Here is a 16,881-nt window from a genome sequence, read left to right on the forward strand (position 1 = left end):
GGCGCTGTCGGACGCATTCTTTTGGTTTCTTGCACGGTTTCTTGTTTTTAGTAGCGCCGGCGCCGTGACAGACGCCCCTTAGCGACCCAGAAGCCACTGTACCCGGGGCGTGTATAGTAATGCATGCGCCATCTTTCGCGCAACCATTGCGGCTTGCTGAAGTTTCTCTTACGGGGTGATATATGTTACAAAAGCTGAACCATGCGAATATGCGAGAGTGGAGTCGCTGTACGTCAAATGGATTTCGCATCGAGCGACTTAAAGGATCTCGGAGGAGGGAGTTCGACCTTGGTGAGTTCAATTTGGTGTGACGGCGCTGCTGTTCGGCGAATTTGTGCGCAGCCGTCTCCTTCGACCGCTTCCCGTGTCTTTTGTCGCTTGATAAACGCCGAGCATTTTTTTTATGGAATGCATATCGCATAAACGTAAATTATCTGAAATCTGTGTCAACTATGACTGAAGAACTATAGCAAAAGCACTAAAAAATACTGTAAGCGATAAGTGGACGGACACACACACACTGCGCTGCGTGTGTTTCCCTTTAGTGTGTACGCTGTGTTTTAGCACGCACTCAGGATAATGAAGACAATGCAAATATTGTTGCTGCTGCCTTCTCAAGACACGTTTATGTAATTTCCACACTTACTATAATATTAGTATGGTATGTATTAACAAATTATTTGCAAGCACACGGGTGAGTTTAGGAGTGAACCAATAGATTTCGTTGCCTTTTTATTGTGTATTATTCCTGCTTCGTTCTTCTTTTTTCGCCGTAGAAGAGACGAGGTAGTAATATGAATAGGCGACTGCCGCTTACTCTGTGTACAACCGGCGACAAAGTATTACGGACCGTGAAATATGAGAAAAAGCTGAATATCTCGGCAACGTCACAACGCAGTCTCGTGGCATTTGCATTTCGGGCCTCGACTAGAATGTGGTAACCTTGTCGTGCATAGTTTTACTGGCTACTTTTGCAGGCTGCTCGGGATTTGAATGTTTTCGGAGATCCCGGAGCCCCTAAACTTTTGTCGCCGGGCGTACTATCGCGTTCAATATGAGCCGCAACACTCGAGCCGTGGCCGCAGCGACATTCTCGAAAAAAAAAATGGGGAGAGAGTTCCGCGCATTCCAGAAGTGCGTGTACCGCCTTGATTCGCGCCGTCTGCTTTCTTTGCGGAGCGATAACGCGGTGGTCCGCAGGGCAGGCCGTGAGCCCTCAGCGCTTAGCCCAGAGTGCTTCGTCATGACACACGCTACCCTAGCAACAGCCCTGGCTTCGTAAACATTCCTTTTTTTCTTCTTTCGCGTCATTTTCGTTTATCTGCGATGGAGTTATAGCTACTTGGTGGGCCCGGTGTGTTATCGCTCCGCGAAGGAAGCAGACGACGGAAAAGGGTATGTGCATTGTTCAACTGGCGATATCCTCTCCACTTCTGTTTTCTCGAGAGCATCGTTGGAGCCAGGGCTCACATGTTGCAACTCATATTGGGCGTGATGTCATTTGTCCCTTGCTTGCCAGAGGAAAATGGTAGGTGATCCTTATCTTTGACTTGGATCTCTCTCAGTGGTACTCGCGCTTCGGCGTTGTTCTTTAGGTTAACTTTAGGCGAACGCAACGCACGAACCGAACTCGGAGGCAACTGTTTTCGATTAATTAACCGGTTAAGTATCATGCCACCTTCTTGCGCGTGACGACGTAGTTAGGCACGTCGTTACTTCCGCTTTCTACTTAAGGGTTTTCAGGAATTTCGCCAAAGTCGTGCTCTGGTGGCGGGTCTCTAAAGTCTACGATTCTATGCGTTGGTGTGCCGTAATCAGTGATTTCTAATTGAAATTATTCCAGACACTTCAGTAACACAACTTGTAACTAACCTTATACTCTGATGTCATAGCTACAATAAAACCGAGGAATTTCGTACTGTACTCGAGGTTTTCCAATCCATATTGAGTTTCGTCCGCGGTCGTCTCAGTGGTTTACAAATAATTCTGATTATTCCACAGTCTTCAGTAACTCAACTTGTTACTAAACCTATACTCTAATAACATATCTATAATGAAACCCAGAAATTTTGTACTGTACTTTTCTTTCTATTATTTTTTTTCTGACTCATTTTGAATTTCGGCCCCGGTAGTCTCAGGAGCTGAACCGGAAGTGCTGCGCAAGAAACAGGAGTGTGACACGATGCTCATGTCACTAAAGAAAGGAAAAAAAAAGAAATAAAAACTATGGATAAATTAAAGACACCAATATGAGCCCTCGTCTACAAGCAGTGCATCCGGGGTGAGCACATTTCGAATCGTTGCGAGGCGGTTGTAGGGATCTTGTCAGCTCTGATTTCGCATGGGACGGGCTCAAGCCGATAGCCGAACTAGCGTTTACTTCCTACAAAAATCGGCAACTATCACAATCTCAATTTATCATTCAGATTTGAACACCGCCACCATCATTTAATCCTGCTTCAAAGCTAACAGCTATGGATCTGCGGGGCCGTTTGTTTGCAGGAAAAAGAAAAGGGAGAGTGATGGCGTTTCGCATATCAGCCTATAGGATTCCGCGCCGACAGCCATTCACATATTAGACGCCGAGTACGCTACAAACTGCGTATGTAAAACGTGTGTAAACTTACGCGCGCGCACCGCAAAAAAAAAAAAAAAAAAGCGCGTCAACCGAAAGGGCAAGAGTCACGGGAAACCGTGGGCGGCGAGGAGACCAAAAGGAGGAGCTGCCGGGAGACAAAGAATGCTACTTCTTGCAAGTTTTATTCAGGGGTCTTAGCTCTGCCGGTATTGGCATCATCCGCGTACTTATGTACCACGTAGCATACTATTATAGACGACACTGGAACTTCTAGCGCCATCTAGCCAACATCGACGCCCGTCGCCAGCTTGTCTAACGGTGTGTCCGAAAAAGTCCTGCTGTGCTAGGCTATCTCATGTCATATTGTATGTCGCACTGTCTTAACGGCATTTTGGAAATTACATTTCTCCCGCGAGCAACATAAAAGAAAATACACAAATTTCTTTCTAAAGGCTTGTGTGCGTAAATACATTCCCCGCGCACAAAAAATGTTCCATGAGACTAAATTTTCGACGGGAAACCTATAGATTACATCTTAGCATGTCAGGTTCGAATCCACAGATCACGAGTTATAGTTGCCTAAAATTCGGTCTTCCTTCTCATATGCCCTTGAGTCACGAATTATGATGCCCCGGCAATAAATGTGTCAAAATTATGCAATTATATTCTAAGCTGTCGCTTTGTCCACTGAAAGAAAGTCAAGGTGGTAGGAGGATGTCATTACGCATATTGTGGTGAGTCCTCGCGTATACATAAAGAATAAATTTTGTCTTAGCCTAATCTCTATTATTCCGCCTTTTTATATATATAAAAGGAGAATATTTGAGTCACTTGGTCTAAACTACATGCGCAATTTGCTTATTTGATGTGGGCATTAGGAAAAAGGGAAGAACTGTTCCTTCACATTGGTAATGGAGCGCGTCGCGTCGGGTTCAAAGCTCGTAGCGCATTTAGTGATGTAGTCGCGTAGAGAGAGAGAAAGAGAGCTTTATTTACAGAAAGGCAGGGAGGTCGGCCTGAGCTATAACTTGCTCTGGCCTACCACTCTACACTGTTTAAAAGGGACGGGGAGAAAAAGGTCTGATGAATGGTGATGATGCTATGAGGAAGTTATGCGTATATACTAGTTCATAGAGTTGTGGCATCTCCAAAGCGGTGCGTTCAGCCCAGTGGCTTGGAGAAAGGCTATAGCGGCACTTGGTTATCAAGGCTGTGCTGTTTGCGATAGACGAAGGACCTAAAAGAAACTCGTCTGATAGCGGCCTCTTATCTACGTTTGCAATGGAAGAGACCACTTGATGTCGTGTATAACAGTACCTTGCTCTCTCTTTACCGAAGTACCGGGTTACGGTCTAAGCGGACGGCAAAACTAGAGTTATTGCACATGCTCCCAAGGGAGCCACATACACAATAACGCGGCCAGCGATACCTTGCGGCGTTTTGCCTAACAACCACGGGAGACGTTTCTTTTTTGGTTTATTTGTGTGTGTGTTATATGGGTGTTTTCGATGAAGGAATGTAAAACAAAAGGACTGCTCATCGTAGATTGCGTCGCTGCTGACGTTTTACCCCAGCATATAAGCAGTACGTGATTAATTACTGCAATGGTAGCCTTGTGACAAAAGGTGACGCCGCCAACTCCGCTGCCCAAGTTTGTCACGGCTAACCGCAGCATTCCGTGAACGAAAATTTCGCATACGCACAAGCTAAAACTCTCGATTCTGTAAGCAGATGAACCAATCGTGCAGCTCCATCGACGACGGTGATTTATTTCCGTATCCCTACTGGACAGAATCGGCGGAAACACATCCTACACGCAGGTGACTAAACTGTTACGAAACAGTCTAAAAGCCCTCTTCAGTACTGAAGGGTTTTTTTTTGGTCTCGACTCGTCGTACACATTCTCAGGAGGATCGCCGTAAAGTTTCACTGTGAGGGAGAAAACAACCGTTTGTTCTGAGTAAACGCACTGTGCCCCCTAAATGGGCGGCCTGCTCATGCCAGGTTGCCGCGGGCGATGGCCATTTCCCGTGTCCATTCGATCAGGCTGCGCTGTTTCTTCGGGTCCAAGTCTGTTAGCTTGGCCTACCGCTGCTGCTCAGTTAGTGTTCGGATATTTACTGGGCCACATTTTCGCACACATCTGCATACCATATGACATAGGGTGTCCGAGGCACCACAGTACTTGCAGATGTATGAGTGCTCATATGGCGAAATTCGATGCAGTAAGATACCGTGGACATAAGTATTGGTTTGCGATTTCCTGAATGTTACTGCTTCTTCCTTAGTTAGGCTTTGGTGAGGTGGAGGGTAAGTTCTTCTGTCTAGCCTGTAGTGTTGTAAAATGTGTCGTAAAATTAGGCTGTATTTTTTCCGCACTTCATCCTTCGTCCTTAGCGCGTCCTCTGAGAAAGCCTGGTGAACGTGAGCTCGGGCAGAGGCGTCGGCTCCCTAATTTCCCAGCAGAGATTCGTGGCCTGAAGTCCAAACAATGTATATATCTAGTAGGTACTTCTTTGCCGGGGTTGTGAGGATTTGCTGGGCTTGCCTGGAGATTCTCCCTTTCTGGCAATTTTGGCAAGCCGTTTTTTTTTCACGTTTCATTGTGAAAAAAAAATCCGTGATGGTTTCCGTATTGGAAACATACGTTGCCATCAGTATACCTTGCCATTACCGCGGCTCGTTCGTACTTATGCTTCGTCCATCTTCTCATACTTCCTGTAAGGTATTTGCTAAAACCGGAACTCTGCAAGCGCAGACGAGACTGAAGAACGCTTTCGTCGCCTCAAATTTGCTGACGCAGACATAAAGCAATTCACTTCTTCAGAATGAGATGAGTATTACATTTAACAACACACCACGTGACCTAATACCTGCAGATTTGTTTGGAAGTATGCGCAAGTGATGACGCGTACGAACACGTAAAAACTACACAAGACGACGATGGGAAGGGAGGAGGCGTGGCAGGGGAGATGATGATAATGATGATGATGATGATGATGATGATGATGATGATGATGATGATGATGATGATGATGATGATGATGATGATGATGATGCAAGAGGGCTGGTTTAGCCTGGCTAATGGTCCGGTCCCCTAGTTCAGGGCTCTGCCGGCTCTTGCCATCTTCTCAGCTCTCAGGACCAGCTTGAGCTGGACAGAAGTGCCTCCCGTTGCTCCATCGTGGTGTTCGTTTCGGGGTGGTTTGTGTTTTGCAGCGTGCGCTCCCACGTAATGTGGCCGAAGGTTGGTGTGGCCTCGCATCTCGGGCATTCGTCCCTGCAGGCTGTGGGGTGTATGCGACGTAATATGTGTAGGTTCGTGCAAGTGCTTGTCTGGAGTGTACGTCAGACAGCGGCATCGTCCTTCTTCAGCTTTCGACGGGGTGGTGGATATCGTAAGCGGCTCCCTCCGTGGAAGTTCAGGACGGCTGAATGCACGAGGTCGACCGGGTCCGGGTCTTCTGCAGTGGCGTGATGAGCGCTCGGGTTACGTACAGTCGCGATCAATTTGAAGGTGATCGCTCGAGCGACGACCAGAACTAGGAGCAGCGCCACTTTACGTCATCACCGTCGGCCGAGAGGGAAACATCAGATATCTCCCCTCTCTCTCTTTTGGTGTTCCCTGAAAAGCCGTCATTCCCGTTACCGTTCACGGCATAACCTGCGAATTTATTTCGATTGCGTTATGAGCTTTTGCAGAGAGGCGTCATTGTTTAGCCAAGACATGCATTAGGAAGCGACGCACACAGATCACTGCCATGAATGGGAAACAAACACAAAAGTGTGGCGAGTTGGTCTTGGGGGTTATGGTTGCCGGCTGGAAGAGCCTAATCGGGGAAGAAGGCAGCGCAATTTTTATCTTCGCAGTTCCGAAATCGGCCGCTATGTTGCTTGGAAGGCCCGCCGGTCGATGCTCGCACGATCACCTTCAAATTGATCGCGAATGTACGAGGCCTCGATCTGCTCTGTCGGCGTGCAGGTTACCCATGATGCCAGCGTGGTCCGGCATCTAGACGATGGTTAGGGTGGTGAGGCCCCCAGTGTCCTCCTTTGGTATTTGGGCTGCGACTTGCGCAGCGGGTCTTCCGATTCTTCCATGTAGGAAGCTGCGGCGAAACACAAGGGGGAGGTGTAATATGTATCTTTTAATGATCTGGTGGTCTTCCTGGAGTCACTAAGGGCTGCACACAGCCGGATGGAAATTCCTTTCTTGCTGGCCATTGAGTTGTGGGTCTCACTTCGCAGTATAACAACGAGCGAAATCCTCTTGTTCGTGTTTTCTTGTACCTGCTGTGGTATACATAGTCCAGTGGCTATGACTTCGCGCGGCTCAGCCCGAGGTCGCAGTTTCGATCTCAGCCACTGTGGTTGCAACTCGATGGGAGCGAAATGCAATTAACGCTCGAATATTTAGATTTTTCTTGTGCTTGCAGTTGTTGACCTCAGTGGTCCTGGATTTAAGTGCACATTAAGGAACCCCAGGTCGGCAAAATTAATACGCAATCTCCCACTACGGCGTGCCTCATAATGAGGTCGTGGTGTTGGCTAGTGAAACTCCGAACTTTTGAATGTTTTCCTTTGTGACTTGCGGTTTTTTATGAACAGTCGCTTATGCAAACAATAGCGCATCCACAAGCCCACTGATATATCCCAACGCCTTTACCGGGGGCACACGACTTTCTCCGACCCATTTTGTTAGTTTATAGTCATGTAGACGTGGTCCTGTTGTAACCGGAGTGAAGTGGAATTTGCTGCAGTGCCATTCGGCGAGTTGGACCGTGGCCTCCGAAATGGGACAGCGCACGGTGTTTGATATACCGCGCGCACCACCGGATCATGAAGGCCTTGTTTGAACCCGTGGTGCCAGTGACGTCACGCCGAGACCACTGGCATGCTTACTGTCGAAGCCCACTTTCAACGACGTCCGGAAGAAAACGGAAAAATCGTTTGAGCTTGTGAAACAGCGAATTCAAAACTAGCTTTCTAAAAGGTGTAAAACATTAAATTTGCCCTTCTTTACGATAATTCGTGTCTTTTTAATTTCTGCTGGGAATCTATGTATACGGGTGCACTTATAATAAACCGCATCATAAGAAGCCAACAAAGACACCAAGGACAGCATAGGAGAAATTACTTGTACGTATTAATTAAGTTTTAAAAAATAATAATGAAAATGAAATCGGATGAAAGAAGTTGTTGGCTAGTTGTTTTTTTCATACACTTTCAATTCCATTAATTGATCATCTCTTTAATTCAAATAAGTACAAGTAATTTCCCCTATGCTGTCCTTGGCGTCTTTTTTTGCTTCTTTTGATACGACCAATAAAAATCGGGCCCCTCGGTTTGCTTTCTTCTCGTTCATTATGAGAAACCAGTTAGACGGGACAAACATAATGTGATTAACGTTCATAACGCGCGTGATGTGTTAAGTGCGGCCAACATATCGCGCAAGTCTGGACAGGTTAAGACAAAGGGTGGCCGTCACTGCTTGCACGCCGTTTTTTTTTTTTGAAGTTTTTCGATGACCCATTGGCACAGAAGATTTAGCAGCATTTCTAGAGCCTCACGGGGTACAATATTTGCCATACGACTAATAGTGGCTTGCAAGTACAATATTAAAAAGAAAGCAGAAATAGTATCGTTTTTTTTTTTCAATCTAGGGTAGGCAAAGCGCTGGTGTGTTTTCCATAGGCATCGCGACTAGTTGAAGAAACTATAGCCGCTGTAGATGAATTCACCGTGTTTGTGCAGACTAATGTTCACATTTTCTTTTCTCATCTTCTGTTCTGCCGATTGCTGTGCACGTCGTGCGTGGGTTCAACGATAATTGCATAATGTTTCAGCAGCATGAACGGCAATAACCTTAAAGGCCCAAATATGACTCGCGATTAAATGAGAGTAACGTTTTCCGCCTACTGAGGAAAATGCTAGCCGGGCAAATTAGGCGCCTCCCTCATTCGAATGGTTAGAAAAGTAAATGGAAGAAGAGGCAGTTGAAGTCGCCGACGTCCGCTCGCTCCCAGGTAAGCGGCGGAACGGGATAACGTCGGATAAATAAGGCCCTTGTCTTCTTTTACTGCATCATTCTGCATGTTGGGGGTTCAGACCGCTGTTGATTTTCTTCGCTGACGGGGACTACAAGACTATAACTTGAGAGGAGAGTGGTTATGAGTATCAGATGGAGGCGAGCGCCTGCGCCAAATCTCGTTTTGCTGTTAACTGGATGTGGTAGCTTTTGTAGGCATAGTTTTCTGCTGGTGCTCGAGCACAATGTCGTGGGTACAGTAGCATTAAAGCATTAGCATAGCATTAGCAATAGAATTAAAATGTTGCTGTCTTCATATTTGCGTATCTGTGAGTGCGTTTGGAACCCTGCTGAATAAGAATAAATAAATAAATAAATAAATAAATAAATAAATAAATAAATAAATGAATGGATTAACCATTTATCGATTGAACGATCGAATGATGAACGTTTGAATAAATAAATAGTCTTGATTTCTGTTAGGCATTATCATACACCAGGCAAGTTTCCCATTACATGTCACACGCATACCAGGGTATTCCGCAAAAGTTGCGAAGGACCAAGTATAGCTCGCTTAATGTTTCAGGAGGATCAGGTTTGTTCGACATTTATGTACACTAAATTCGAACTGGTGGCTATTGCAACGTTAATTGTAAGTAGGCTGATATGAACAACAGAGTGACATAGAGCGAGTTTGAAATTGCGTTTTAGGTGAAAGATCGGGGTAACAGAGGATTTTGATAATGTGATAAATTATGCTGGGTTATAGTTTGATGGTATGGTTTATGATAAACTTGTTTCCTTCTGCGAAACAGTGTAAATTCTTGGACGATTTCCATGAATCGAGATGATCAAAGAAAGTGTGAGTGCCTGACAGAGGGTGCGCGTTGAGACACATAGTATGCCGCAAGAGCCATATGACCAGCGAATAACCATTACTCATTATTCGTTTCATCATCGCCTTCTACCCTGCACACGGACAGAACCCGAAAAAACAGCGCACCAAGATGATGTCTCTTGGCAGCTACCTGATTTTTATTTCCTTGATGACTCGCTACGCCCACACTGGCTGGGCTCCCGAAGATCCGTGCGCTGCGTTCGAAACGTGGTCCGCGTCGCAGTCGCGGTCTGAAAGCGACGACAGTGCCACCATGGAGGACGACGGTGATGAAGCCAAGCTTGTGGTGACGCTGCTCCCGGACAACCGCAGCGCCGAAGGTGAAAAATAGGAAGGAGTTTGCAAAGCGCCAGCATATTTATATTCGCGATCCGTGTATATTTATTAACATATTATTTATTTATTTATTTATTTATTGGTACCTTACAGAACCCTCGTGCGGCATTGTGTGAGGGGGGCAGTACAGTAAATATGTACATAAAGATTAAAATAAACACCTTAACAAAGTAAAACATCGTTTAGTTCAGAAAGTTGCCCATGAACCCAATAACTTAAGAAGACACACTTATAAAAGCAAGGCAGTAACAATAGCATTCAGAGATGAAAAACAAAAACAAAAGCATTCAAATGAAAAAAACAAAAAAAAAACAACGCCATGGCAACAGCGCTTCGGAGAATAAAGGCAAATGACAAAACGTTTTCATGTAAAGAAGACAAAGAAATGTTCATATCGGCAACATTTATATAGGCAAAGGCAATGGTGAACGTGGCAAATTCAGAAACATCAGATTTTGGAGCATAGATACCATTAAGATTATCGCAAAATTTTGCGTGATCTCGCTCCGATGCAAGGTTATCCGGAAGGTAATTCCACAAACTGAGAGCTCGTGGAAGAGATAATTTAAATGCGTCAGTATCCCTGTACTTACGCGCTTGAGCCAAGGTAGATATAAAGTTTGATGATCGCGATTAAGGTGCACAGAGGAAGTCATACTGGTGTGAATGAATTTATGCAATAGTGATAAGAGTGCAATGTCACGATGAATAATTAATGGCTCAAGTGAAAGGTCTAGTTTATGGCTATTTGTAAGTATGCGTAGTGAACTGACTGGCTCTGTTCTGAATAGCTTCTAACACGTTGATAAGATATTGTTGATGTGGGGTCCGAATTGACGAGGTGAACTCAGGCTGTAGGCAAATTAAAGCGACATAAACCTGTTTACGCATACTAGAGGGATACTTATGCAGGTTACGGCGACGACAACGTAATAACCTAGATGGGTTAGCACAGATGGAAGTGATACGTGGGGACCAAGAAAGTTTCGGGCTTAGGTTTGTACCTAGGCACTTATAATGCTTAGTGCGCTCCACAATGTTGTTCACAGTTTTATATAGACCACTAGAGTTATGAAGTTCACCGCTAAACGTGATTAGCTGGCCCTTGGAGACGTTTAAAGTCATTAACCAGGTCTTATATACACCACTCACCGATACATGTAAGGTCCTGTTGAAGGGCGACATGGTCACTGGTGTTGTACATTGGACGGTAAATAATACTGTCAACAGTAAGCATGCGCATAACATAATAGCCCCGCTCTAGAAAAGCAAATCCTGGCCGTCCAGCGTGCCCGCGACCGGGCCGGTGGGCTAGACCTGCCGGTCCCGACGTGGGACTAGCCGGGTGCGCGACTAGTTCGCGTCCTCGCCGGACCTGCAATAAAATTGATTCGCGCACTCACTCACTCATAATCGGGTCCCCTCGGCTGTTCCCATTCTGCTCATATATATATATATATATATATATATATATATATATATATATATATATATATATATGTTATATGACTGCAGTGGCTAATGTAGATGTATTCGTTTTCTGTAGACAGGATGATGGTACTCGCCTGTGCAACTAGGCTTGCAAACTTTGGTTACTGGTGATCATTATGGCATCACTATGAGCGACTTCTGGTCTCCGACCTTCCGTGCCTTTCATTATTCGGTAACTTGCTTAAATTATCCCGAGCCTTAGCGGGTCAAGTTTTGTCAGGGTAAGGCAGCCCGATGCCACAGCGCGTGGTGAATTCCCATCCTGAGTGCTCAAATAGCGGTAGCCTGCGCCGAGGTGAGACAACACAGGAGCGAAGATATCGCGTTTTACTTTTTTCATTGCTGCTTCCAAACCAACACACCGAGCCGTCCGCGTTATAGCCTTCACCCCAGAGCAGATAAGCTTAGTTAACTTATGAGCATTTAGCCCGGCCTGACTCTGATTACAACCCCCGTTAGCGTTGGCGTACACCCGCTGGTCAACTTGGTTTGATTGCAATTTGGAAACAAGAGAGAAACCGCGGGAAGGCGATAAGCCACAGATTCCGACTTGAGCCACTACACAGTGTCATTACGGTGCTTCATCCAAAAAAGTACTACGTCAGAATTGCGGAAGTTTCAAATCGAATAAGAACATCGAAACTTGGAACGCTGAATTGAATATCGAAGATATTTTCTGCTGAAGAGAAAGAAAGCTGAAGGCGAAAGTGGCCAGAAAGAAGATTGATGATTTGCTTATTTTATTTATTTATGCAATACCCACAGCACCTTTTACAGGCATTACAGGGGGCCGGGGGATACAGAACATCAAGCGTATTCGTGCAATAGGATTTAGTTCAATTTCATTTACTTCAGCATGCACGATGTTACTTCGAGCGCCATTCATCAGAACAACTGGGATATGAGAAGATACGAGAGATATGAGAACTTTCTGAATAACCTTCAAAGGGCATTCGATGCGCTCTGTGTACCATATGTATGTTTTTTTTTCTTCCATGTCAGGCAGGTTCCAATAATCTTGACAACTTCGTACGTTCGGTATACTTGAATACAAGAAGTAGCCATACATCAATATTTTAAACTAATGCTTATGTTCAAAGCATCCGTATTCCCACTGTAGTCAAAATCTCCAGCATTTGCACACCATTAAAGCATATCAGCAAATTGTGTCAAAAGTTAAGGACCGCGCAAAGAGCGGTGGAACGAAAAATGTCAGGCGCAACGTTACTAGACAGAAAGAGAGCGGTGTGGATCAGAGAGCAAACGGAGATAGGCGATATACTAGTTGGCAGTGAGAAAAGAAAGTTGCTGGGCAGGCCAACTAGCACTTAGGGCAGATAACCAGCGGACCATTAGAGTTCAAGAATGGGTGCCGAGGAAAGGGAAGTGCAGTCGAGGACGGCAGAAAATACGGCGTGGTTATGAAATTAGGAACTTTGCAGGCGCAAGTTGGGATCAGCTAGCACAAGACAGGGGTAATTGGAGATCGCTGGGAGAGGCCTTCGTCCTTTCAGTGCACATAAAATTATGATGATGATGATGATGATGATGATGATGATGATGATGATGATCAAAATGTATTATGGGCAGTGGTTTGTTTATTCACCCTCGTGTTTGTCTTTGGGACAGTGATCCTAGAGGGCTCGTTCCGAGGTTTCGTAATTCAAGCCCGGAAAAGTAATGAACGCGGTTCGCTGGTGCTGGGAGAGTTCAAACCCGGGTCAGACGACAGCACCCGGACCCACACCTGCAGTGGCCACGAGAACGTGAGTCACTAAAACACATGTTATTAACCTTACGTCACGCGTGCATTTTTGTAGCTATTCTACCGGTGAACCATTTTGCAACGGGTTATCGCTTTCATCGTGCTACCTCTCGGCGCAAGACGAGCCTATACTGCATCCGAAATGTGTTGAGTGTTGCCGTGAATTCTATAGCGAGTAAATCGTGTCTAACTGAGCGCTCGGTCCTCAATAACCTTGCAGATTCTCGGGTGTACGCCAGAATCGACGATTACGCCTAACTGCACGGAGATACGTTGATAAGTAGCGAACGGATTCGACGCGTGAGATTATTAGTCACGAATGGGCTGACCTCTATCACAGTTGCTTGATTGTTGCATTTGTTTTTGTGTACAGGTTCGCGCAATGAGGACTCGGCGTCCATATTCGCAAAGGCGTTCTTACGCCGGTGCATTTCGTAAGACCAGATGTCAGTGGATCGTGATGTCAAGCGTACTATTGAGCCAAAGGTAGTGATCCATTAGTATTAGTATTGTATATCAAAGGTAGTGATCCATTAGTATTAGCATTAGTATATCCAACACTTAGTATTGAAAAAATTTTGTGAATTCGTTCCGAGGGACTGAATCTACAAAAACATTTCGTTCGTTAGGGCAGTTTGCTTGTTGGCAGGCATTACCTTATACCTTCGCTGGCATTAGGTGCAACGTCGCGGTTGATTTGCATCTGCTCTCACGAACAGTGACACTGAAACCGGCTCCCACCGACTGCAAAGTTTTTTTCAACGACTGCAAAAAAAAAAAAAAAGCACACTTTTAGGCTAGAATGTCCTCGTAAAACCTAATTCCAGTCGATTCTGATGTCGTGCAGGACATTAGCGAAGGCGGCAAGCCAATAGCAAGGAGCACTTACGAATGAAGCGCTTCGTGAATTTTGCCCTTGAAGCTACATCGCAAATTTAGCGCTCAGTATTAATAGTTACACACTTCAAAAGAAACTAAACACCCTTTGATAAAAATGAAGTGCTACTGAAAGCGTTTGGGATAGCGTTTTTGTAAAAGCAGGATCAGTGGGTCGCTGCAAACACTAGTACCTGGCTGCCACACAGGACTTAGCTATTTCATTAATTCTTCGAGTCTCTTTTGTACACGGTGTCACCGAGGTACCGGCTCTTACTCATCAATCACCATTTCAACCGTGCGTCAAGGAACTTCTGCTGCCAAAACGCTCATACTACGGGTTAAGTTTTTTTTAAAATGTTACTAGACAGAAACCTGGTGCTAGCGCGTACAGAAACTGCAAGCGTAGCAGTTCAGCCAGCACGGGAACGGCGGTTAGTTAATGGATCTGTCTAAATTTTGTCCTTCTGGCTTCAAATGGCTTTGTACTTTTCGGATATTGATAATTTGCATCAAAATATTGCGTTGCAAATGCCAGAACTGGCAAACGATGCTGGCAGAGACCATAGGTCGGCAGACTCATGAGTCGACTCACTCATGCTCAGTTAGGCCCACACCGATCCGTGAGTCTGAGTCTGATGCAGCGAGGCTAAGAGAAATTTTGGTCACTCCGAGCCCAAGTAAACCTGCTTGAGTAAAATTCTGCTTTGCCTGATTCCGAATGAGCCTTAAGGAAAATATGGAATTTGGGAATGAGTCTAGTGAGTCCAATTCATTTTGGGGACCTTTGGTCGGCTATGTTTATAAATATTTGAGTGCTTAGAAATTTAGGAGAAGAAAGCGTAATAAAAAACGTCCCAAGGAAGTTTGAAGGAACAAGCACCAAGACAAGACAAATTCATGTATTTAAAATTATTCTCATGGTACCTTAGTGATCGCAGCGCCAGAGTCCCCTACAGTATTATCTGTGTTACAAACTGTATGTTCCGGGCATTGGTGTAGCCTCTCTATTCGCTGCTGTGTTGCTGCTGCTACACAGCAATGGAGTGGTGGCACACGGCAGTAAACTAATTATTTTAATTTTTCTTGTTTTACGAATTTTTTTTCACGTGACACTAATCACCAGCGTCCTTATTCTGCGTTTATAAGCTGATAATCTGTTTATTATCGTTATCTGGTGCCGACCGATCCCCATTATTTCGTTGCTCCATAGTTGTAGCGCTCTTTGTGGTGTTAAACTCCGCCAGTCATCGTTATATACAACCTTCCTGGTCTGTCTAATTCCGTAGCTAGTTTCCATACTCTAGTCAATATCATCCAATAGAGAAAGTTCGCTTCATCGCAGGTTTTGCCTTTTCTTACTTTAACATTCTTCAAGCCGTCTCTTTGTAGTCTCCACCGCAGAATAAATTGTTTGCCCAACTGTGCTCAAAACCTGACCTGGGTCAAACCAACTACTTCCGCATTTATAATTTGATCGATGCACCGACAATCTGCCACAAGTATGGTCAATCGTTTCGGCACCATTTCGACAACCTTACACAGGAGCCAATTTTCGATAACTATGTGTTCTGCGACTCGGACGCGTTCTCGTTCACACCTGGCTTTGAGCAGTTGGCCAGTTCCTTTTGAATTATCACGGAAGTTTTACCTTCATGCTTCATTTTTTTTTGCTGTTCTACATTGCTCTATATTATGCTTCCTCTTTGTCGCTCCCATCCAGCTCACTGTTTATGCATCTTCGAATTTACATTGAACACCCTTTCCTCTATTGCCGCTCACCACACTAGCATCATATCTGCCAGCTAGTTTCCTGTTGTTTTCTTTAAATAAGGCGCCATCTACTTTGTACCTGGTGAATGGTGTTGCCTCAGAGATGTTGGTGCACACATTTCCGTCTGTCTCCCTGCTTTAGTGGTGGTTTCAGACATATTACTCGAAACAGGCTTCAGAGAAAATGACAAGAATGAGTAACACACGAGCTAGCTTCTGCAAGAAACACTAAATGAATTTCCTTGAGGCTGTTCTCGGATTCATTGCATTTTGGCTTTACATGGCTACTGATAATCGAGCCCATTGGTTTTCCTTATTCTCACTCAAGCCAAGGGGCGTCGCTAGGGTCGTCGGCACCCGGGCGGGGGCCCGCCACGACACCGAACACTTCCACAACACCGCGACAAAAAGAACGCTTCTCGAAAACTAATCTGAGCAAAACGTCTTCGTCAGATGGATGTCCAGATTAAACGTGCGCATAAAACACAAGAAATGCAAACTTTTAACATGTAGAAAGACCTGTCGCGATATGTTCATGCACAGTGCATGCACAGCTTATGCACGGCGTCTGCATAACCACATGCAGTACGCGTTACGTACGTAGCCGCGTAGGGTAATATACAAGAATACACTATCCGCGTTCTTCAGGGAAAGTTGAAAAAACGACTTCCGAAGGAGGAAACTTGAAAAAAAAAAGAGGTTAAATAAAGACGAGCCAGAAATTGTAGGTGACTAGGATGAAGAAGAATACACTCTCAGTAGAACATGTGGTGCTTTAAAAGAAGTTTCGTAAGAAAATTAAAGCACACATTCTAATCTGGCCCTATCCGCTAGCGCTGTCGGGTGCCGGAGGGGAAGTATTTCTACAGCAGTTACCACGAAAGGCTACACGGGTGTATCTGCGAAACATTTCACCTAAATCTCAGGGTCGACGTCTCTAACGTGTATTTCATTTTGATGTTCTAAAGCACCCAGGCAAGCTAAGCTTTGCTAAGGACACCCTACTACAAAGTTCAACTTTTCTATTTTTTTATTTTTGTAGTTAGAGCACAGGGCCACTGTTCCACTCAGCGAAAGGTATTCGTAACCTTCTCGCTTCTGTGACGAATAATTATTTGCCACTTAACCGCCACTCC

The 16,881-nt window shown here is 45.1% G+C and overlaps 1 protein-coding gene across 3 annotated transcripts in view; it reads left to right on the top strand.

The window, feature by feature from the left end:
• LOC142560668 (uncharacterized) overlaps positions 1–16,881 on the top strand; it is an 80,276-nt gene continuing 63,395 nt past the window's right edge. For 2 of the 3 annotated variants that reach the window (XM_075672916.1, XM_075672917.1), the window contains exons 1-2: positions 1–291; positions 12,961–13,097. In XM_075672916.1, coding sequence (XP_075529031.1) covers positions 183–291; positions 12,961–13,097 — 246 coding nt within the window. In that variant the 5' untranslated portion in view covers positions 1–182. The remainder of the gene's footprint in view (positions 292–12,960; positions 13,098–16,881) is intronic. The other variant, XM_075672918.1, reaches the window with a different exon arrangement.

Source organism: Dermacentor variabilis, chromosome 10, assembly GCF_050947875.1.
Source record: "Dermacentor variabilis isolate Ectoservices chromosome 10, ASM5094787v1, whole genome shotgun sequence".
In the NCBI taxonomy this organism is placed as follows: Eukaryota; Metazoa; Arthropoda; class Arachnida; order Ixodida; family Ixodidae; genus Dermacentor; species Dermacentor variabilis.